This window comes from Arachis hypogaea, chromosome 12, assembly GCF_003086295.3.
Source record: "Arachis hypogaea cultivar Tifrunner chromosome 12, arahy.Tifrunner.gnm2.J5K5, whole genome shotgun sequence".
NCBI lineage: Eukaryota > Viridiplantae > Streptophyta > Magnoliopsida > Fabales > Fabaceae > Arachis > Arachis hypogaea.
In genome coordinates, this window is record NC_092047.1 from 89703666 (window position 1) to 89727567 (window position 23902).

At 33.4% G+C, this 23902-nt stretch overlaps 2 protein-coding genes across 2 annotated transcripts; both read left to right on the forward strand.

Annotated features, from left to right (window-relative positions):
• Positions 1 to 10618: 10618 nt before the first annotated feature.
• Positions 10619 to 16143, forward strand: LOC112727685 (uncharacterized). The gene is made up of 5 exons (XM_029290766.2): positions 10619 to 10843; positions 10975 to 11036; positions 13477 to 13544; positions 14091 to 14643; positions 14828 to 16143. Exons 1-4 carry the CDS (start codon positions 10773 to 10775, stop codon positions 14475 to 14477), a joined length of 588 nt encoding a protein of 195 aa, XP_029146599.1. The 5' UTR covers positions 10619 to 10772; the 3' UTR covers positions 14478 to 14643; positions 14828 to 16143.
• Positions 16081 to 17185, forward strand: LOC140177061 (uncharacterized). Its single transcript, XM_072209461.1, has 3 exons — positions 16081 to 16218; positions 16599 to 16765; positions 16856 to 17185. Exons 1-3 carry the CDS (start codon positions 16148 to 16150, stop codon positions 17011 to 17013), a joined length of 396 nt encoding a protein of 131 aa, XP_072065562.1. The 5' UTR covers positions 16081 to 16147; the 3' UTR covers positions 17014 to 17185.
• The last annotated feature ends 6717 nt before the right edge of the window (positions 17186 to 23902 follow it).

Here is a 23902-nt window from a genome sequence, read left to right on the forward strand (position 1 = left end):
TTTAGTTTTTGAATTCTGATTATGTAAATGGCTTTGGCAATTCAAGTGCATATCAGTTCTTATTTTTCTGTGATTGAGCTTTTATTTTGTTTTATTTAATTTGTCAATCATATGAAAAATCATTATTTAGTTGAAGAAAACTAACTTATCTTATACATGTTTCCAACATCTTTGTTCTGATTTTTGTTGTAAATAAAGTTTTGTTCTGAAAAATTAAAATAGAATTTTGTTGTAAAAGAGAAATTGGAGATAATATTTTTTAATCCAGATATGGTTTTGGAGATTTTGGATTCGATAGAAGTATGATGATGATACCAAATGTGTTTGGAAGCAGAGATCCATTTTATGATCCTTTTTTCAGTGACCTTTTTAATAGCATTATATATTACATCATGTAATCTAATTATTATATAGAAAAGTCTAGGGGGCCAGCAACTTTGTTAAATTCTGGCCAGCATATAACCAGCAAAGAAAAGTGAGCTATTGGATGAAATCTCACACCAATCTCACACCATTAAAATTATCATTGATGGCTATTTGATGGTTACAAATTACAAAAGTTGCTGGCTGATGAGCGGATAATTTATACGCTTTTTGGCATTATTTTTAGTATATTTTTAGTAGGATTCAGCTACTTTTAGGGATGTTTTCTTTAGTTTTTATGTTAAATTCACATTTCTGGACTTTACTATGAGTTTGTGTGTTTTTCTGTGATTTCAGGTATTTTCTGGCTGAAATTGAGGGACTTGAGCAAAAATCAGATTCAGAGGTTGAAGAAGGACTGCTGATGCTGTTGGATTCTGACCTCTCTACACTCAAAATGGATTTTCTGGAGCTACCGAACTCAAAACGGCGTGCTTCTAATTGCGTTGGAAAGTAGACATCCAGGGCTTTCCAGCAATATATAATAGTCCATACTTTGGCCAAGTTTAGATGACGTAAACTGGCGTTCAATGCCAGCTCTCTGCCCAATTCTGGAGTTCAGCGCCAGAAAAGGATCCAAAACCAGAGTTGAACGCCAGAAATGGATCAAAACCTGGCGTTCAACTCCACAAATGGCCTCTGCATGTGGAACACTCAAGCTCAGCCCAAACACATACCAAGTGGGCCCCGGAAGTGGATTTATGCATCAATTACTTACTCATGTAAACCCTAGTAGCTAGTTTATTATAAATAGGACATTTTACAAGTGTATTTGACATCTTTGGATTGTAATTTGATCCTGTGATCACGTTTTGGGGGCTACCCATCTCGGCCATGCCTGGACCTTCACTTATGTATTCTCAACGGTAGAGTTTCTACACTCCATAGATTAAGGTGTGGAGCTCTGCTGTTCCTCAAAGATTAATGCAAGTACTACTGTTTTCTATTCAATTCAACTTATTCCGCTTCTAAGATATTCATTCGCACTTCAACCTGAATGTGATGAACGTGACAATCATCATCATTCCCTATGAACGCGTGCCTGACAACCACTTCCGTTCTACATTAGATTGAATGAGTATCTCTTAGATCTCTTAGTCAGAATCTTCGTGGTGTAAGCTAGAATGATGGCGGCATTCAAGAGAATCCGGAAAGTCTAAACCTTGTCTGTGGTATTCCGAGTAGGATTCAATGATTGAATGACTGTGACGAGCTTCAAACTTGCGATTGTGGGGCGTTAGTGATAGACGCAAAAGAATCAATGGATTCTATTCCGACATGATCGAGAACCGACAGATGAATAGCCGTGCTGTGACAGAGCATGTTAGCATATTATTCACTGAGAGGAGGGGATGTAGCCACTGACAACGGTGATGCCCTTGCATAAAGCCAGCCATGGAAAGGAGTAAGACTGATTGGATGAAGATAGCAGGAAAGCAGAGATTCAGAGGAACAAATGCATCTCCATTCGCTTATCTGAAATTCTCACCAATGATTTACATAAGTACTTCTATCCCTATCTTATTTATCTATTTTCGAAAACCCCATTACTATTTTATACCCGCCTGACTGAGATTTACAAGGTGACCATAGCTTGCTTCATACCAACAATCTCCGTGGGATTCGACCCTTACTCACGTAAGTTATTACTTGGACGACCCAGTGCACTTGCTGGTCAGTTACACGGAATTGTAAACCATGGTATTGGCATCATGTTCTGGCGCCTTTACCAGGGAAAGAAAGAGCAATGAATTAAAAGTGTAATCACGATTCCGCGTACCACTGGCCCCTAGCATTCTTCTTATTATATATTACATAATATACATTTCTTAACTTCTTAAATGGTTATAATTGATGACATTTCTTAGCTCTTGTTCCCTAAAATCTTACTTGCTAATTAGTAATTAGGCATGGTAATAATTAATGATACTCAACTTTTGGTGCTTGACTTTCAAACTCTAACAAATTCTCAATGGTTATCTGATTCAACATTACATATGGCAAGTGGTCATTTCTTAAATAAATCGGATTGGATGCAACATGGTAGATAACTAGTGTTAATCTTATTACCTTTAACTGAACTTAAATCGGTTTCAAGTATATGTATATATTGTTTGAACTTTGCTTTGTGCTTGATAACTAGTCCATTATGTAAGAAGCTAATATTATATGAATTAATTTGTTTTTGGTGCTAGTATACTATATGGATATTTACATTTTAATTTGTATATATTTATAGATTTAATATTGTTAAAGTATTTAATAATTAGATTTTATGACTTTTTATTCAGAATGAGGTAGCTGATCGTGATATTTCCATGTCAGAGTCTGCAAAGCATTCGACTTCTATATTACCTCCTCTCTCAACCACATCATCTGAGCGCAAAAATCGATCAACAGTTTGGGACCACTTCAAGAGAATCCTTGACGATGAAAATAAGGCTCAATGTCAACACTGTTTGAAAGTGATCAAGTGCGAGAATGAAACAAGTGCAATGAATCACATTTAAAGCTTTGCATAAGCAATCCCGGTTCAGATAAAGGCAAACGACAGAAAACAAGCACATCGCCTAGCCCAGAAGCACAAGTGGGTAGGTTTGATGCAGAATATGCTCGGAAAAAATTGATATCAATGTTTGTTTGCGAGGAACTTCCTTTTTTATTTGTAAAAAGTCAAGGTTTTAAAGAATATTCGATGGCTTTGCAACTAGGATTCAACTCTCTTTCACGTTTTACATTGGCACGTGACATCTTGATGCTCTATGAAACAAAGAAGGTTCAACTTCAAAAATACTTTTCCAAATATGGAGGAAGAGTTTGTCTTACAACTGATAACTGGAGTTCGTGACAGAATATGGCATGTATGTGTTTGACTGCTCATTTCATCGATGTGAACTGTAAGTTACAAAAGAAAATACTAAATTTTTGCCAAGTCACCGGCCACACAAGAGAGATTATGGCTCAAAATGTTGAAGCTTGCTTGAATAGCTGGAAGTTGAACAAGATCTTGAGTTTGACAGTTGATAGTGCATCTTCTAACGATGTAGGAGTTATGTATTTATAAAGAAGGCTCATTTCTTGGAAGAGTTCAATTTTGAATGGAGAGTATCCATATGTGGTGTTGTGCGCATATTTTAAACCTGATTGTGAAGGATGGATTGAAGGAGATTAATGATTCGGTCACCAAAATTTGAGATGCTGTGAAGTATGTTAGATCTTCAAATTCAAGATTAACTAGGTTCAAGGCATGTATTGTACAAGAGAATATTCCACATAAGAGTCTTGTTTGTCTAGATGTTGAAACGCGATGGAACTCTACATACTTAATGTTTGTAGCAACCTTAAAGCATCAGAAGGCATTTGAACTATTAGAGATGCAAGACAAAAAATTTGTTGAAGAATTAAACAAGGAAAGAGGGGTACCTTCAATTCAAGATTGGGATTATGCTAAGTCCGTCTTATCATTTTTAGAGATGTTTTATGATGCTACACTTTGCATCGTTGGATCCTCTTATGTCACTAGTAACTTATACATGAAAGAAGTGTTTGCTCTTGGAAGGAGGATTTCACAATATTGTGATGATGATGATTTGAGCATAAGTCTTATGAAAAGTAAGATGAAAGCAAAATACAACAAGTATTGAGGAAATGCAAAAATTAACATGTTGTTAATTGCCGTAGTTCTAGATCCTTGCCATAAATTGGATTATGTTGAGTGGTGCCTAGTTAATTCTTTTGGTGCAGAAGTGGGCGATGAATTGAAGACAAAGTTGTCTTCTTGTCTTCATTCACTTTATAATTTATATCAAGGTGCAGATGAAGGAAACCAAGATGATACCCTCTCCCAACCGAGTGCAAGTGATAAAGCCAAAGACATTTATGATATGGGGTTATATCGCCGATCAACCGGTTTGCAAATCCAATCTTAAATCTGAGCTTGATCGTTATTTGGATGAAGACTGTAAGCCAGACAATAAGCCTTTGGATATTCTAGGATGGTGGAAGGCTAACTCAAATCGGTTTTCCGTCCTAACAAATATGGCACAGGACATATTATATTGGCTATACCAGTTTCAACAATAGCTTTCGAGTCTGCTTTTAGTATGGGAGAAGAATCATCGATCAATATCATAGCGCATTGACTCCTAAATGGTAGAAGCCATCGTATGCACTGAAGGTTGGCTTAAAGAAGATTTTTTCTCTTCTCTTGCACCTGAGAATTTCGAAGAGCTTGAAAAAGTCGAGCAAGGTAAATTAAATATTAAATGTCTCTTAAATATATTATATGATAATTTATCAATTCCAATATATATTTTATAATTTTTCTCTGTTAGTTAGCTTGAATATGGAACATGCTTAACACTCTAATCATAGTTATATGGAACATGAGCAATGATTGGAGGGAAAAAAATTATTAAGGGAGGAGATTTAACCATGTTAATTGAATATAGAGCATAATTTTATTTGTTGCTTAATTGGTAAAAAGAATCGGTTTGTTTGATTTACTTAGAAAATATTTTAGTTTAACTTATGTAGATTCAAATGATAAATAAAATTAATTAAATTATTTTGTTAATTTTTATAATTTTTTTTAAATTGATAATTATAGCTATTTTTTTGTGCAGATTCGATTTTATCAGAGGACATTACTTGCTCGGTAGGTTCAGATTCAATTGCACTTGAGAATGACTAGAAAGTCTTATTGTTTATGTTTTCTTTAGTTATGTTCTAAACACTTAGGTGGTAAAGAGATTAGACTTGCTTTTCCATATATGATTAGACTTATCTTTATGTTTATGTTTTCTAATTACTAAAGTGATTAGACTTGCTTTTCCAAAGTTGGTTTTGTGAAGGAAATTGTGCCTTATTTGAATAGAAAAGGTGTTGAAGAAAATTAGAAATGTTAACGGAAGAGATTTCATTATTTATAAAGGTTAGTCGTATTATTTAAAAAGAAAAAAATTAATTTTTAAATTAAAAAAATTCAATTTAAAAAAGATAAAAATTTAAATTTTTGTATGTAAAAAAATTAATTTTTGTGTAAAAATCGATTTTTAGATGTAAAAACTAATTTTTTGTATAAAAATCTTCAATTCAAAATCAATTTTTCTGATTTTTCTATATAAAAATTGATTATTTTTTTAAAATTATTTTTTATTTTAATAACTGATTAAAAATTGGTTTCAAATTTTACTAATCCATAAATAACCAATTTTATTGTATACAACTAATTTAATTAATTAATCAAAAATTATATTTTTAATTAACTAAAAATTTGGTTTAGTTTTTAAATTAACCAAATTATAAATATCGGATTGGATTTTGGTTCATGATAGGTCAGTAATAACTTGCTTTTCTGAGTTTCTAATTTTCTATGCTAAAGACTTGCCGCCTATATGGTGTTTGGCAAGCTATTACCGCCTATATAGTGTTTGGCAAGCTATTACCGCCTATGCGGCGTCTGGAACCCTATCAATTATTTTTTGCATGTAGCTTTTAAATAATAAATCAAAATCTTCATCAATAATCCAAATAAAATGCATCAATCATTTATCAAATAAAAAATTTATTTGTTATTTATAATTTTTAAAGAATAATGTTATCCATTTGAAAATGACAATATCTGGTTAAAAACGAAGAAAAGGAACCGTGAAATCGTGGTCATCGGCGTCTAGCTGCATGATCATATGAGTCAAATGAAACATAAATAAATTATAAAGGTATTGTATTTGTGGTTTCTTTTTTCAGATTAAAAAAGAGTTTTATTTTCTAAAAGGAAAAAAGGACAGAAGGTTAGAAAACAAAAAAGATTAACCAATTGAACAACCAATATTACAATTGGTGGTTTATTTGAAGAAAAAAAAATTACATTAAGTATAAAATGGTGTTAATTAGAATTTATAGAAAAGGGGAAAAGGGACGTTGCGAACGGGGGAATAAGGTGAAGTTGCCGCGGGATTTTTTATTTTAATAAATAAATTAATTATAATAATTATTGAAATAAATAATTTAAAAAATATTTATCAAAATAAATACTTTTTTACCTTATTTACATTGTAAACGAGGTAACACAAGTGGACGTGATACGTATATATCTCGTTTATACGTGTATTTGTAAAAAAATATATTTTTAAAAAATAATAAAAAATATTAATAATATCAATAATTTCAACAATCCAAACTTTTAGCTTATAATCAATCCATAAAAAAATTGGTAAAAGAGATTAAAATAAATATGTTTGTTCAATTAAAAAGTACATAAAAAATTTTAGATTAAATTATGTTCAAATTAGATTAATTTAAATTTTAAAAAATAAAAAATTAGTACGCAATTCAAGTTTCATGAAAGAATGGAAGATAAATAAATTAGAAAAAGAATTGAAGAGTGGGAGATAACCGTTTATGATTGTCACACGTTGCATGATGAAACGGTTATTTTCCACGTTTATGATAAATATTTTTTAAAAAATTTTGTTAGAGAGTTAATGGAGTCTGTACAATGTGTACAATGAGCTGTTTATTTGGCTTAATATGAGTTAAAAAATAAACATTTAGGTAAAATACTACTAATTTCTCAAACACAATACATTCATACTATCCAGAATAACCATCCGAGATATTCTACTGAATTGAACATTCTTAAACCCCCCATTATATACATTGTACAGATATTCCATTAGTTCCTTATACTTTCTCTTTTTTAAATTATTTATTTTCAGTAATTATTATAATTAATTTATTTATTAGAATAAAAAATCCAGTTGCCGCGTCATTTCAAGCCCATTAATTTATTTATTCCCACTTGATTTCATGATTTGAGTTGTGTCTCTAGACTCTTCCATTCCTGTTTTCAAATCCTCACTTTTTTGCATTATATTTAGTCACCTTCTCTTCCATTCTCTCCACAATTCGCAGGGCTTTATCATTCATTATTCTCTGTTCGCCAGGTACTTTTCCTTTGCCACATTCCGTTCTCTCTCTCTCTCTCTCTCAACAATTCCCCCCTCCCCCATTTCTTATATATAAATTTCGTTATATGTTCCTCATTTCGGTGTTGAAATCTTGCTTATTATTTTGCTTGCGTTTTGATTCCTAAGGGGCTCTTCTTAGTCTACGATCTCGTTTGGTTTTCACAAGAATCATCGATCAACAATGACTCATATCCTTTTGATGCGTTCTGATTACCTTTTCTTGTATAGCAAGTTCCTTTTGTTTCTTGAGAAAAATTGATAACCTGTTGCATAATGAATGCTATGATACATTAAATTTTTTTATGCAAATTTTTCCAAAATTTGACTTAACTCTGGCGAACGCGGTAACCAAAGAGATCGAGACCGTGAGAGGGCTCAGGCCAGAAATGCTGGAAAAGCTAAACAGTCTAAGAGTGATGGATTGACCCCAGAACAACGCAGGGAAAGGTTGTTCTTCTTCCAACAACACATAAACTCTATCTTCTATATCTGATTAATGCTCGATTGTGATTGTTTATTTATTTTCATGGGCAGAGATGCAAAAGCTCTACAGGAGAAAGCGGCAAAGAAAGCAGGTCAGGCTGCTGGAGGCAACAATGCAGGTGGTGGAGGCAAAAAGCTTTAGTAGGATTGTGGAGTTGAGGGTAGATATGAAAAATTGAAACTTGTATTGCTTATTGTGATGTGGGTTATTGGTTTTAGAGCCATCTTCTTTATGTCATTTCAAACAAATGCCAAAAAAAAAAAAAAAAAAGAGAGTAAAGAAAAAAGAAGGAATAACTGGTGTTGTTGGCTCATGAACCTTTCGTCTTCTGTCTAATTTGGAATACAAAATGTCTCTGTAATATTTTGTAATGACTTTTTCTTGGTCTGTTTTCTATCCTGTTTCCTATCTTATGCTATTCTTATATTTGTAGTCACATAATCTAGAAGGTGAAGCAGCTATGGCATTGATGAGAGGCAATTGAAAAGGTCAGTGCCTCTTGGTGCCTTTTTTAGGACATGCTGCATTGTATGGTAAAGTTATTTCTATAAACTCTTGCATTTATGTTGATCGATTGTTAGGGCCTCTTGGCAACAAGCCAAACCACTTAGTGTTTGAGCAGGTAATCGATATGGAAACCAATGTTATTTTAGTATAAGGTTTTACTGTTTTTAATCCAATGCTTGGTTTGCGATAATGTCTCTTAGTCTTGAGGGGTCCAAGAAGCCTCCATATGTCCATATGACAACCCAAACTTTAAAATGCTTGTGGCTAAGTTTGGGTATATATTTATCTCTAATTTCCTTCTGCACAAAATAGTTATATCAGTTTTCTCGTCTTATCAAAAGTTTTACACAATGAACAATATATAGTGACTATGCACGCATATTTGCATTTGAAACATATGGATCTTGGCAGATGTTTCTGGTTTTTTACACGTATTAGCATTATGTATCAATGGTTGATGCTCCATAACATTTACATTTTTAATTTGCAACACAACCAAGGAAAACCTTGTCATGTTGATTGCATTTTTGGGTAGTTTCCTTGACTTAGTTATTATTGTATAAAATAGATAAACCAGTATGATCTGCCATTGTGAAAATGGCTACTTTGATTATCAAATTCCTATTTTTTCAGGGGACCTTTTTATTGTTATAGAATAGTGTTAGCTTATTTTAATGTTTTCACAGTGATGGATGGTAATATTCTAGGTCTAATCTTCTATAACTGTGGTGGAACTATTTTAGGAAGTCATTTTGTCCATCCAATTTGTTGGGGCTAGTTGAGTAGAACAAACAAATTTTACAATAGGCATATTCTTTCTATTATTGAAGAATTGGACCACATAGATTGAATAAAGTTATTGTATTGTAGCGCATTGAGTCACTAACATGATTACTCATTTTGTTCAATATAACTACCAGATTGATAAAACTGGTACATTGTTTACTATATTTGAATATTTGAATATCTATTATATTGATGGGTAGAGTACTTATTAATATTTCAGTCCTTTTTATGGAGTTCAGTTTTGGTCTCTTTCTTTGATCCTATTGAGCTTGAACAACTCTCATTCATTTTCTTTCTATTTCATGTGTTGATTCACAATAATCTATGCATTCATGATTATCATGGTATATAATTTATTCTGTAATACTTGGCTTACTCTACTGCACATCATTTAGTACTGTACAAAACTGGAGCCATACTTTGACAAGATTTATCTACCTGATATACCTAATAAAAATATTGTGCTTACATCATGTTTTGATTTTATTTCTATATTTTGATTATTTTCTTAGATAAGCCGTGAACATCAATCTAAGAATTAGATTTTGGGTTTTCAAAGCTTGAGAGAAAATGCAGCAATGTGACAAACATGATGGTGAACTAGTATATCCAAGCCACTATCAGTGATTGAAAAGGGGTGAAGGGATTTTTGCATCCTTTTGCCAGAAGTAATCATGCCTTATATGCTTAAGGTTATTTTAGGCTATTTTGAACGCAGCTATGGGAGCGATTCTGTGTTTTCGGCTGTTTGTTTGTTCTGTGTTGTGTTGCTCAGATAGGGTGTCATGTAATGGAAAGGGATGATGCTTGGGATTCACTTGGTGGGGCCTGAGGTCACCGTGAGGGAATTAAGGCTTCTAACTAAGGTTGAAAGTAACATGACATAGAGCTTTAGGAATAAAGTGATCATAGACAAAGGGTTGACATTCTGAAGAATTTTAGCAAGACAATGGGAGTATACACTCCAGGTATAAGTTGTAAAAATTTTGTGCAGTTACTATCTCTACCTCTAGCAGTAGTTGTTAACTCCTTTGCCACTACAAATTCTTCAATGCCATAAACTGCAGGTTTTACGACTTATCTGCCTATACATTCTTCACATCGTAACAAGTCTAATCCACTGAAAAAAAAAAAAAAAAAAACACCTTCCAAGTTCCATCCCCATCAAAAACACCACCCTCAACTCCACCTTTTTATCATGTACTCTGAAATCCATTGTCAAGATCCACCTTTACTCTAAATGACGGTCCATACTAATTTTTCTTATAATTCTGATCTGTTTTTGCTTCACCGTTCCCCTTTAACTCTACATATGGTTCAGCAGAATAATAACACCAATGCTTCTGGCCACATTAACAAAAGTGAAAGGGATGTGCTATCGGTGGCGATAAGGAGGTTGTGTTTGCAATGACTGACAAAGCAAAAGTAGTGTTGCCAGCAACCATGGGTGGCTTCTACATTTGGCAGTACATTGTCTAAATGATATTAAATTCTTTCTGTATCTCTGGTCCCGTTTAGGCTTGTGATTCTGGTTTTCTTTTCTTACCCTTAAGTTGAGCCTGAAATTTTTCACTGGAATATTGTGCAAGTTACTTGCAGGTATGAATTTGGTTTTTGATGACATTTGTGGCAAGGAACAGTTTAGTCCCAGAAGATTCAATTGTTGCCTTAGGTATGAATTTTGTGAAGAGTAATTTTGTATTGTCTATCGTATCTATACCTATTGGCATGAATTTTTTATTGATTTGTACATTAGTTGCTGCTTTCTTTGTTTTTTTTTTTTTTTTTTTGCTGTCTTTGCAGGAACAGGCAACTAGAGGATCCTCATTTCATTAGGTTCCACTTATTCGTTCAAAACATGAGAGGTACAATAAAATTCGGAAAATAACACTTACCTGTTCCTAATGTATTTTGTCCTCTTTATGGGGTGTGGTATTTTGTGCTAATATTGTTTACAATCACATCTGTACAAAAAGATAGGCTTAATGCATTGGGAGATCAATGATAGTCTACATTCTTGCATTTAATGTTCTTTATGGATCGAGTCCCTCTACACTGTTTGGGGTCCATCCACTAGCTGATTCTACCCTGCCTTATGTGACTGTACTTGAATGTGGATGAATTTAACAATACGGATACTTTACTCTTTCACAAAAAGAAGAAACACGTATAACCTCTTCTAACATAGTGGGAGGAATATGAGTATATGACAGTACAACACGAAGCTATACACGGGTTTATTTGTTTTGGGAACCATATAAAAATTTGTAAAAATAGCACGACAGGATAGTCTTAACTTCTGCTTTCAATTTTTGCCTCATTTCTGTTTTTTATAGATCATTATGGGTGTTTTTAGAATCTGAGTATGCTATTAGTAAACGCCGGTGAGAGAAAGTTAAGACTCTTGAATGTGGCTTTTAATAAAGCAATGACAAAATAATAATAATAATAATAATAATAATAATAATAAAACAATAGAAGAAATTCAAGATTCTTCAAATTATAAAAAAAAAAGTACGTATTCATTGTAGTACTTTTTTTTTTCCAAGCTCAAACTAAGTGTAATTATTTTGTCTATCATGTCCGTTCTGTTCATTATTCTTTGTTCTGGGTAACAAGTACAAGATAAGATTCCAAATATTATAAAATATTGTAATTTTTTTTTTATTTTGTATCTTGTATATATATATAGGATTTTTTATTTAAATAAATTAAATAAATATTTTATTTACTGAAATAAATAATTATAAAAAAATTATTACGAAAATACGTTTTCTAGCCTTATCTTGTTAGTACGCGTGACACGTGTTAGGGTGTACATGGGTTGGGTTACATCGAGTTTGTCCTAATCTAGACCCTGTTCGAAATATATATCGAGCCTATTTCTTAGACCTTAACTTGGTCCTAGACTCGATGAAATTTACACACCTTCAGGTTGGCTGAAAATCGGGTAAAAACTGAGCTTTTATCATGTGAAAATTTTCGACCATTATTTCCCAATTCACATAGTAAAATTTACCTAAAAAAATCTAGAACAATTAATCAGGAGTTGTGGAGGCATTAAGAGCAGGAGCAGCAAGATTTTCAATCTCAATTTTTATTGTTTTGTTTTCTTCGGTAATTGGTGGAGAAACACAATTATCCTCTTCTCTCATTTTTCGTATCCTAAACAAATTTAACAATAATTAGCAACTCATCAAAAGTTTAGTAATAATTAGAACAAAACACTTAAACAGGAAGAACATAGTTGCACCTAATCAAAAGTTTCAATAATCAAGAGTTAGAAGAATAATCAAAATTTTGATTAGAACAATAAACACTTCACTGAAAAAGGAAGCATAATAAACACTTAATTAGGACAATAATCAAAATTTTTAATCAGAAATTTCAATAAGAAATTTCAATAATCAAATTTCTAATCAGACATTTTAATAATTGAAATTTCTAATAAAAAATTTTAATAATCAAACCCTTAATTAGAAATTCAAAACATTAATTATATATGTAAGCTTGAGTAGGGGCCAAAGAAGAGAAGAAGAAGAAAAAGAAGACCAGCGTCAGAAGCAGTCGTTGTCGTTGTCGTCGTTGTTCAGGTTTTGATGGTCATAGAAATTGTAGCCATTTGCAGTCATTGAGGGACGTCATCACGGGGAGGCGAGAAGCAGTGCACCACCGTTGTGACTTCGAGGCTGGGGAGCGGTGATGGGCGTTGTCATGGTGGCTGGTGAGAGACAGAGAGAGGGCTGAAAGGGAAAGAGTGCGACGGTCGGTGAGAGGCACAGAGAGGGCTGCAACAAGAAGCAGGTGACGGCGCCGTGAAGTTCTGAGGGGAAAGGGCTAAGAGGGGACTGTGGCACAGCGGCAGGGTGCGTGGTTGAGGGCTTGTGAGGCGTGACTGCGTGAGGCTAATGGCTATATGAAACTATGAATGTGTGCCTTAGTTCATTCTTCATTGTTAATTATGATTCTCATCGGGTCGGGTTTGGGTGACCTGAGCTATGGTCCGGTCTCGGTTTCATCCCTCTCTCTGGTTTCATTTTTTTTTCCGGGTCAGCCCCGGACCACTTCGGGTCCGGGCCATCATGGCCCAAAATTCTTTTGTCTTGGGTTGGGTCTTCGGGTCGGACCGGACCATGTATACCCTTAACACGTGTATATTTCGTTTACACAGGCTGGGGGATGCCTATGTATAGATATCATTTACAATGAGGTTCTGGGTCCCAGTTTGAATCTTTCGACCACTTTCTTCTCTCTTCTATCCCTTTCTGACTATATTATTGAGTAAGACAAAGATGGTGCGCGCAGATACACGTGATCGGGACATCAACAGGCTGAATGCGATATGGCACTACGCCGGGATAGCTGACTTTGCGGTTAGTTTTATTAACTTAAGTTTGATGTAATTCCATATATATATAGCCATGGTTAGGGTACTTGTCAAGAATTAGAATACAATTTGTATCATTAAAAATAGGTTACTGATAGTAATTAATAATTCTAGGAATGTGGTTATTATTTTTTGGTAATTAAGTTGTTAAGTACATAATTATTTAGAGTTTAAATATTGGGGTAGATGTTATCCGACCGTTGACGTTAGTTTCTTGGTCACACATTTGTTAATTTATTATTTAGTTATTAACTATCCAAGTTTGATAATTAGATTATTAAGTCAAAGTTTGATGGTTAGATTATTAATTATTTTATTAAATGTTTTAATTTCATGTAACGTATTGAGAAAATTTGTATTAGTTAAGTAAGTACATGTTAACGAAAAATGTTGTGTCGACATAAATTCAGTTAGTACTTACGTGTAAAATTCTGTTAAGCAAATGTATAGAATAGTTAAGACAGCTTGATATGTTGATGGACCTATACAAATTTTTAATTTTTAATGATCTTGAAATATTTTTGGTTGTCAGAGGCCTCGCCTACTCCTGCTCCGGCGAGTGAGTCACATGTTTCCACCACCCGAGGCCATCGTCCCGTGTCTGAGGGAGGCTGCATTCGGCGACATGGTGCCTCTCAGAAATTTCGTATTCGACAACTCCCTAATCACGACATTCGTGGAGCGATGGTGTCCGGAGATCTACACGTTCCATCTGTCGCAGGGTGAGACCACTATCACCCTGCAGGACGTGGCGTACCACTTTGGGTTACGTGAACACAGGGAGCCAGTTGGGGATGCTTCTGTGACTTCTACAAGTGGTACGACACGGAGATGTGGGAGTTGGTGGAGCGGCTACTCAGTGCTCGGCCTTCAATGGTACCACAACAGGGGACGCAGAGAAAGGAGTCGTTTTCGTTGAAGCTTACATGGCTGTGTGACCGTGTACGTCAGATGCCACAGACGGACGACCTAGAGACACTCCGACAGTATGCGAGGTGTTGCATCTTATTACTGATCGGGGGGTACCTGATGACAGACAAGTCGAACAACTTGGTCCATCTACAGAAGGTGCCCATCGTAGTAAGGTACGACCTTGAGCTCACAAATAGTTTCAGGACAACAAGTCTACAGTGCTTGCAGTAGTTTTGCCACCTTGTTGTTTGACTCCTTCCAATTTCTGTATATCTGCGTAATTGTCTTTTGTTTCGCCATCTAGACCTTTTTATAGGAATGTTTGAAGTGATAGCTTTGCTGAATTGCACCTTGCAGGATATGGATGCTGATGGATGGGTTTGACTGTATCAACGGCAAGATGATCTTGCAGATGAGGCTGTTGTCCAACTGTCGATGGTCTTGGGACATGGTGGGTGCTAAACAAGTATACGCTCCACCAACTCTCCAGACCTCCCTAATGAAATAAAATATCCATGGTTAGAAACTACTCAATATTTAGCAATCATAAATGAGTAAGTACGCCTCAATTAAACTTGAACTCACTAGTATCCAAGGTTCTGTCGGAGGACAACACGGAGACTCCATGGATATCCATTTGTAGCTTGACGACAATGCACATGCCCACTCAGTACTCAATATTTTTGCGAATATTGTAGTTCTTCACACCCTGCATTACTGCATCTCGGCATTTGAATCTGTGGCCGACCCGAAACTTTACCCCACCATCTAGGTTGTAATCCTTTTTCCTGGTGTTGGAAAACAGAGATTTTTCATGCATTACGTCTAAATCCAATGTATGATAGTGACTTGGTACATTTGATAGCGCCGAAATCAGGTGGGGGAGAGGCAAAACACAGCGCACCAAGTTCTCGGCCGGCGTCTTTGGTACAAACTTCTCCTCCTCATCATCTTCAGAGGAATCACTATTGTTGCTATTCGCAACGTACTCTTCGTCGGAGTTTTCGTTACCCACCTCTATGTCTTCCACTGAACTGGCAACATGAATCGGTGGTGGTGCGAGAGGTGGGTCATCTGCACAAATGTCAAGTGTACAGAACTACCACCACTAACATCATCAACTTTGGCGGAAAGTTTCATCACTTATTCCGCCGTGATTCTCCCATAGATGTCAAATATGAGTCGTACATGCTCGTCGCCTTGGAGCTCAAAAAGATGCATTTAGAGCTATGGTAACTTCTAAAGAATGGACAATCTCAACCTACTCCAAAGAAGCTAAAACATTTGTAGATGAAGTCTTAGACTCTAAGTTTTGGAATCAATGTACAGACATTGTCAATTTTACTGAGCCACTTGTTCGTGTGCTCCGTATTGTGGATAGTGAAGATAAAGCTGCAATGGATTTTATTTATCAAGCTTTTTATAAGGATAAAGAAGAGATGGTGAAGAGGTTTCAACGAAGAAAGAAGATTGTGGAGCCTTACTTGAAGATTTTGGATACTTGTTGGGATTCACAACTTCACAAAAATCTTTATGCTGCGGGCTATTGGTTAAATCCTGCTTTTCGATTCAATTCTGATGAATTTGAAAAACATAAGCAACTCACTTTTGGCCTACTAGATGTAATTGAGAATTATGCATATGGTGATCCAGAATTGAATTCTAAGTTGACAAGAGATGAAAATATATAAAAATGCTGAAGATGATTTTGGAAGACAATCTACACTATGTGAACGAAGCACAGCCAGGTAAATATTTTATTTGGTTTTATCTTTTTTTATTAGTTTATTTATTTAAAAAAGTTAATTGTGATGCATTGCATCTTTTGATTTTAAGACCAATGGTGAAAATCTTATGGAATCGGAATACCAAATTTACAAAAGTTAGCCATTCATGTTTTATGTCAAACTTGTAGTTTTTCGTGTTGTGAGCGAAATTGGAATATTTTTTAATACATCCACACAAAGAAGAGGAATTGGTTAGAACATAAAAAACTTAACGATTTTGTTTTCGTTCATTATAACTTGAGGCCAAAACAAAGGTATCTTCTATAATTATTTACCTAATTTTAAAAGGTATTGTTCATTTTTATGCTTTAGTTTAGTAATTACATAAATTGATAACATAGGAATCAAATGAGAAAGCAAAACTATGATCCAATTTGTCTTGATGCATTTGATGACTATTCGGATTGGATATTGAAAGATTTTCCGTCGTTTTTAACTCCTGAAGTGGTTGATGCTCTACGAAATGATTTGGCAAATATGTTCATTCAACCAACTTTAGATGATCTTGGTAAATTTTTAAATTGCTTGAATATTTTAATTGTCAGTTGCTATTACGAATTATTTTTTATATTGATTTGTGAAAAATACACAAATGTAGATCAATTAAATTTGGAAGATGACAAAGATAATGATGGATCTAGTAACAACGCTATGGAAGATATGGATGCAAATCAAAATGAGAGAAATGTTGATCAAGCTCCAAATTTGTCCTATGAAGATATTGATGACGACTTTGAGCTCACTCTTTGGACTTGATTTACCAATTGAGTTATCTTTCACTCGCTCTTGTTGATTTAAATTAAGAACATATTTTGTACTAGAGACTAGTTTATTATCTTTTTTTAGATTATTAGTTATGTTTAAAATTGATATTAGATTATTAATATTTGACTTACATTCTAAATTTTAAGATATTATTTTAATTTTATTTATATAATTTTAATTTTTTTATTTATGACCAGGCACCGATTAAATTAGTGTTCGGTGATCCAGTCATATGACTGGATTAATTACTGATTCGGTTCTAATAACTATGAATCAATGTAAATATTTCACTCTACTTAGCGCGAAGAAATTATTAAAAGGATATTGCTAATATGTATTTTTAGAGAACATGTTAAGATTATTATTAATAAAATAATTAAGTATTTTATTTTAATAAATATAAAATAAATATATTAAAAATTTAAATTTTATATTTTTATAAAATTATTTTTAATTAGTAATATATATATATGTTAACTGATTTAACGATTATATATGTTTGAATTAAAATTTATAAATAAAATTTATATAAAATTAATTTTGTAAAATTAATTTCAATTAGAAGCGAATTGCTAAGCAAATCCATAATCTTCGGGTAGGCTTCCATCATTTCACAGCCTCGCCTCCTTTCCTTGTTCAAGCGCTGGATGCAGATAGAAAATATTTTATGTTTGTTAGAGTGATGAACAATTAGTTTCTTTGTGTCTATTGGGTTTTAGGCCCCTTTTCCATAAAAAAAAAAAAAAGAATTGGTATTAATATAATTTATGATTGATAATTTTTATATTAAAATAAATTATAATAAATTAAATATCAATACTCTTTAGTATTTTTTATTTATAATTTTTTACTACTTATGATTTTAATATTATTTTTATGTTAATTTTCTTATTTAATCTAGTATTTTTAATAGAATTAATAGAATTATAATATCTAAATAGAAAGCTCCATACAAAAAAATAACAAGAGTGATAAAAAATTCATATAAATAAAAAAATAAAAATTTTATAAAAAATAATAACATGTATGAGAGAGCATTAAAAAAAATTATAAAAAAATAATAAAATTCATGATATAAATAATGAAGGGTAGAATTAGTAGATAATAAATAATTTTTTTTAATTAATGATCTAGCAAAAAAAGTGAACACAAGAATTGGAATTTTTAACTTTTGGTGATCGCGGATTAGATTACGGAATCACATTTTTAGAATAGAAAAAAAATAGTCAAACAAAAAAATAAAGTTTTTAAAAAAATTAAATATACATTTAAAATTTTTAACACTAAACCAAACACATCCTATCTAATTAGGGGTGCCAAATCTATAAGCCTTTTTAGTCAATAAAAATTAAAGTATGAAAAGAAAAAATTTAAACTTCACATAAACAAGAATCATTTTAGGAAAAAAAAAAAAAAAACTCTACTAAGGTAATGAAATGCAATCAAATGACAAGCCATTAGTTAATTCAGGTTAAGTTTAAGTAATTAATTTGATTAATTAGTTCCATAACTATTAAAAAAAATAAAAATACTATTTATATACTAAAATCAGCTACTAATGTATTTATATATAAATATATGTGTAGTTTAATTTATTTTTAATATGTATATATTTCAACATATATCTTATACTGATGGCTGATTTTAATGACTAATTTTAGTGTATACATAACATAGCTGATTAAAACATTAACTAATTTTAAATATTATTTATATAACGGTCCAACTTTCAGTACATCATAATCGTACCAAAATTAAGATGTTACAAACCTATTTCTTTTATTATTTATTTAATATTGAGCCTTTATACGTTAACACGTTCCGATTTTAGGTAAAAACTAGTAAATTTTTTGTTTTTATTCATTAAAAATCATTTAACATAGACTTCCAATAAAAAACAATTACATAATATACATTATAGTTAATCAATGAATAATAAATACAAACTTACCCCTCTAAATAAAACTTCAACTAATAAGGTGAGGGGGAAGAAATAAATTCTAATTCTAATAATAACACAACTTGTAAATAAATTCTTCTATGCTTCTGCAGCTTCGCAATAAGCCTTCGCACCTATAGCTGAAAAGGTTAGAAAGAGGGGGGAGAGGGGGGGGGGAGGGGAGTGTTAAGAACTGGGGAGTCCTTAGTAGGGTCGGAGTTAGAAGTTAAATTCATTTTACTATTATTAGCCAACAACAAGCAACATAATACATTTAACTTAATAAATAAAGAACACAAAAGTCAAACAATCATAAAGTACATACAAAACACCCACACATATACACAGAAAATATATCAAAGAGAAATATGTGGAAACAAGTATGATGCATGTCTAGTTCTAGTGTAAGTCATGAGCTCATGTATCGGTTTCTATCCGCTCCTGACGTAACCTATTATTTTTAGCTGGATATGGCTGTTCCAGAACTAAACACAACATTGCAACCCTCTGTAGGTGAACTTTGGTCTACAAAAATAACACTTCTACAAGTAAACTTTGACTTATAGGAATAGCAACTCTCTATAGATGAACTTCGGCCTACAAGATCTTTAGGGCTAATGAAAAAGCAGCACACAGTTTACGAGTGTCTCTGTCCCTGTGTTTGACCCAAAGCCTAATCAAACATTCAGTTCTCACATACAGTTTTCTTAAATCATTTTTTAGTTTTCAGTCAATCATTCAGTGCCTAGTCTAGTCATTCAATTCTCAATTTCTAAGTTGTATAATATTTTTTTTTTCAGTCATCAATAATCTATCCTCAGTCATGCTTTTATTTATCAATTCTCTATTTTCATTAATTATTTTAACCTCCTTCTTTTATTATTAAGATAATTATTTAAATGATAATAATAATATATTATAATATTTCAAAATTTATTTAATAATATTTAACTCCTCAAAAGTCTAAAAAAGTCATTTTGACTCCTAAAACTTTTCATCTGCTTTAATCACTTAACTTTTAGAAATTTCATTTTAACTCTCAAATTTTTTTTAATTAATTTTCAGTCCCAAAACTCTTTCTTAATTAGAATTTAGCCATGAAATAATTAAAAACATGAGGGTTTAGTCTTCTTCAAGAAACCAAAGCAAACTCATCAAACATTCATTAATTTTTAACTAATTTTTCAATATTTTCAGTAACCAAATTTATCCAATCTTTCTCAAACCAAAGAACAATATTTCAGCCATCATAAACACATCAAAATACATCAATTAAGCTTGAATTCAAGCCTTAGAAGCTCACGGTTCAACAACAACAACAATGACTTCCAAGCTTAATTTCTTCAAAGAAACATTATTAAATCAACATATAAACACTCAATTTCAACCACCAAACAATCAATTATCACTACAACATTTTTTGGCTATTGCAACATATATTCAAGACAATACTTAAAAAAAATTGCCTAATATATATATAGGCAACATTTTATACTAGTAGCAATAAAATAAGATTATAACAAAAAATTTTAATCAACATACTATAAGTGATGCTATTGATAAATTAAAAGACACTTATCAAATGTTGTTCTATCAAATATACAAAAACAACCATTATAAAAATAATATATTATTCTTTTTAAGAGTTGCCTTAAAATTTATTTTAAACTTCACTTATCAAGTGTTGCCTAAAATTTTTAATATTTCTTAAAAGAAAAAATCCAAACGGCATGGCTAATTATTTTGCAGAGAAATAAAAAGAGGGAGAAGAAGAAAGAAGAGTCTTCTCGTTCTTCAATCCCTAACCCTAACAAAACCCCAACCTTAACAAAATCCCTAACTCCAATTCATTCCAAATCTTTCGTTCCTCTCTGGTTCTTCAATCCATTCGATGATGATGCGCGTTCCTTTATTGAGATTTGATCTCAATCTCTGCTCGCGAATGAACTTCGATCGTTGAGCTTCGATCTTCTCTGCTCGCGAATCAGCTTCGATCCTCTGCTCCTCTTCTTGTTGAGCTTCGATTCTCTGCTCGTTGAGCTTCGATTCTCTGCTCGTTGAGCTTCGATCCTTTCTGCTCGCATTTATCATCACCGGTCACTGTTCGATTATCATTGCTCGCATTTTTTGTGAGATTCTTATTTTTGGCGTTCTTCTGTAGGTACTACACCTGATGATTCTACCGTTCTTTTTCTGTTCTATTTTATCACCTTTGTATTTTGAATCCTAATTTTGGCTTAAACTTGTTGTTGTGCACATTAATTTTAAACTTGTTCTGCTCTACTATCACTGCTCCAAAAGCTGGTTGGTGCACGAATCCTCACACTCCGTACAACTGAACCAGCAAGTGCACTGGGTCATCCAAGTAATACCTGAGTGAGTCAGGGTATAAAATAAAGAAAAAAAAAAGGGGATAAAATACTTTGTGAATTCGAATGTAACCAGTGATAAGAAGATAGTTAAGGCTTAGAGATGCTTTGTCCTTCTGGATTAACTCTGGTATTACTGTCTTCTTCAATTGTGAATGATTTCTTCTATGGCAGGCTGTATGTGATTGACGCTGGTTTGAGCAGCCGCCAATACTCCTCCATATCTGAACCCCAGGGTTAGTGCGGATCCATTCTGATTGAGGGTGAAGTCCTATAGTCCATTCCCCTTCATGATCCTACTCAAAATGCCACAGATAAGGTCGGATCTTCCGAATCAGAGAATGCTGCGCCTTTGGGTTCTAACCTCTACCACAGAGACCCTAATCTCCCCGTACTTCGGCTGAACTGATGTTTCGAGAAGTCCCCAACGAAGTCGTGGATTAGCCGTCTAAGAGATGTATAATCAAGCTGGTGGTTCATCATTGTCCGATGAAAGACTCACTCTGAACCCATGTAGAATGTGATAACCTTATACCAGTTCAATGCATTCATATTGATGAAGAACGAAGATATATCTTAGAATTGGATCAAACACGAATTGAAGAGAAACAATAATACTTTTATTAATCCATAAAACTCAGCAAAGCTCCTCACCTCAACCTAGGAGGTTTAGAAACTCATACTAATAGAAAATACAATGTGAAAACTGAAATATGGCAGATCCCCCCCTTAGAATATTTGAAAAAGGTCTTTAAATACTAAATTAATGACTAAGAATTACATAAGAAGGGTAAAACAGTATTTTAGTGCTAAAATCCACTTCCGGGGCTCACTTGGTGAGTCTTTGGGTTGAGCTTGATTGAGATCCACGTGCTAGGAGGCCTCTAGGGCGTTGAACGGTGGCTAGGGGGTCCTCTTTGGGCGTTTGGATGCTGGTCTCCTCCTTTGGGCACTGGACGCCTGGACTGGAGTAGGAGGCTGGCGTTGGACGCCAGTTTTGGACCTTCAATTCTGAAAAAAAGTATGGTCTATTATACATTGCTGGAAAGCTCTGGAAGTTAGATTTCCATAGCCATTGAGAACGCTCCATTTGAAATTCTGTAGCTCTAGAAAAGCTCTTTTGAGTGCATGGAGGTCAGATCCGGACAGCATCTGCAGTGCTTTCTCTGTCTCTGAATCAGACTTTTATTCCAACTCCTCAATTTCAGCCAGAAAATACCTGAAATTACATAAAAATACACAAACTTAAAGTAGAATCCAAAAATGTGAAATTTGCACTAAAACCTATGAAAACTTAATAGAATTTAAACAAAACATCCTAAAAACTATATGAAAATGATGCCAAAAAGCGTATAAAATATCCGCTCATCACTGGTCAAATCACGAACCTAACAGAAACTCTGCAATAGCCGGCAGCAGAGGCTGTAAATCGCTTTCGTCACCGTCGTCATTGTATAGCTCGAAGGCAGCACCTGCTTCACAATCAGCGTCATCGCTAAGGACACAGAGAACAATCAAATGGCATGGTTGAAAGGGGAGCAGTTTCCTGTGGCATTGCGGCGGTGACGGCAGAAACCTTGGCGACTGGAATGGGAGACGTTGGATAAGGGGCTGAAAAAGTGGTCCTGAGACGGCAAAAATTGTGTTCCTCTCTTTTCGCATTCATCTATACCTGGTTTTCATCATAAAATAAACTGCATGTCCTAACAGATCTCTTTTCTCCATTCTAATAAGATGCTTACTATGTTAGTTTGGAATTAACTGGTAACCGAAAATTTATAACATTAGCTGGTTTTTGAACCTTTCATAGTGCGGTAATCATGTCTTTTATTGATTAGTATACTTCGGTTTGGGTTGTACCTTGTAAAATATGTGGAAATGGTGAATATGATAACCAAAATGGTTATGTAATCATTCCTTGGCTACAGGCATAAAGCTGTTTGATAAAGATGATATCCAACAACTAGTTTTGCATTTAACATCCTGTGGCATTTTGTTGGAGTTCTGCATTATTGCTTGATGTTTGTACTCTCAGAACAAGGTCACGACACTAGTATATTTAAGGACAGATACTATTTTCCTTGGTGACTTTCACCTTGAATTTGTGTATAAATGCCATGTGTTCATTCAAATTAACTGGCTCCATGGATGCTACATAGTTTTCCTTTTTGTTCCTCCTTCTAGTATTTAGCATAAATATTTTATTGTATTTCTCTAAGCTGTATCTTCAATAATGATCTGCATTTTATGATTTTTTCAATTCAAATAACAATTCTAAAATTAAATTATTAATTTAGTTTGGTGCTTATTTGTTGTATGTTGTACATCACATAATGCAAAAGGGAAGGATTCTTGCAAAGAATCAAGGAAGTAGACGGTGAAGGATGCAACATATATGGCTTCTTGGAAGTAAATAAGGTGGCAGGTAATTTTCAATTTGCTCCGGGCAAAAGCTTTTAGCAATCTGGTGTACATGTACATGATCTGCTATCTTTTCAAAAGGACTCGTTTAATGTAAGAGCTGATCTGTTTACTTTGCATACTTCTTGGTGAACTAATTGCAATTTTTACT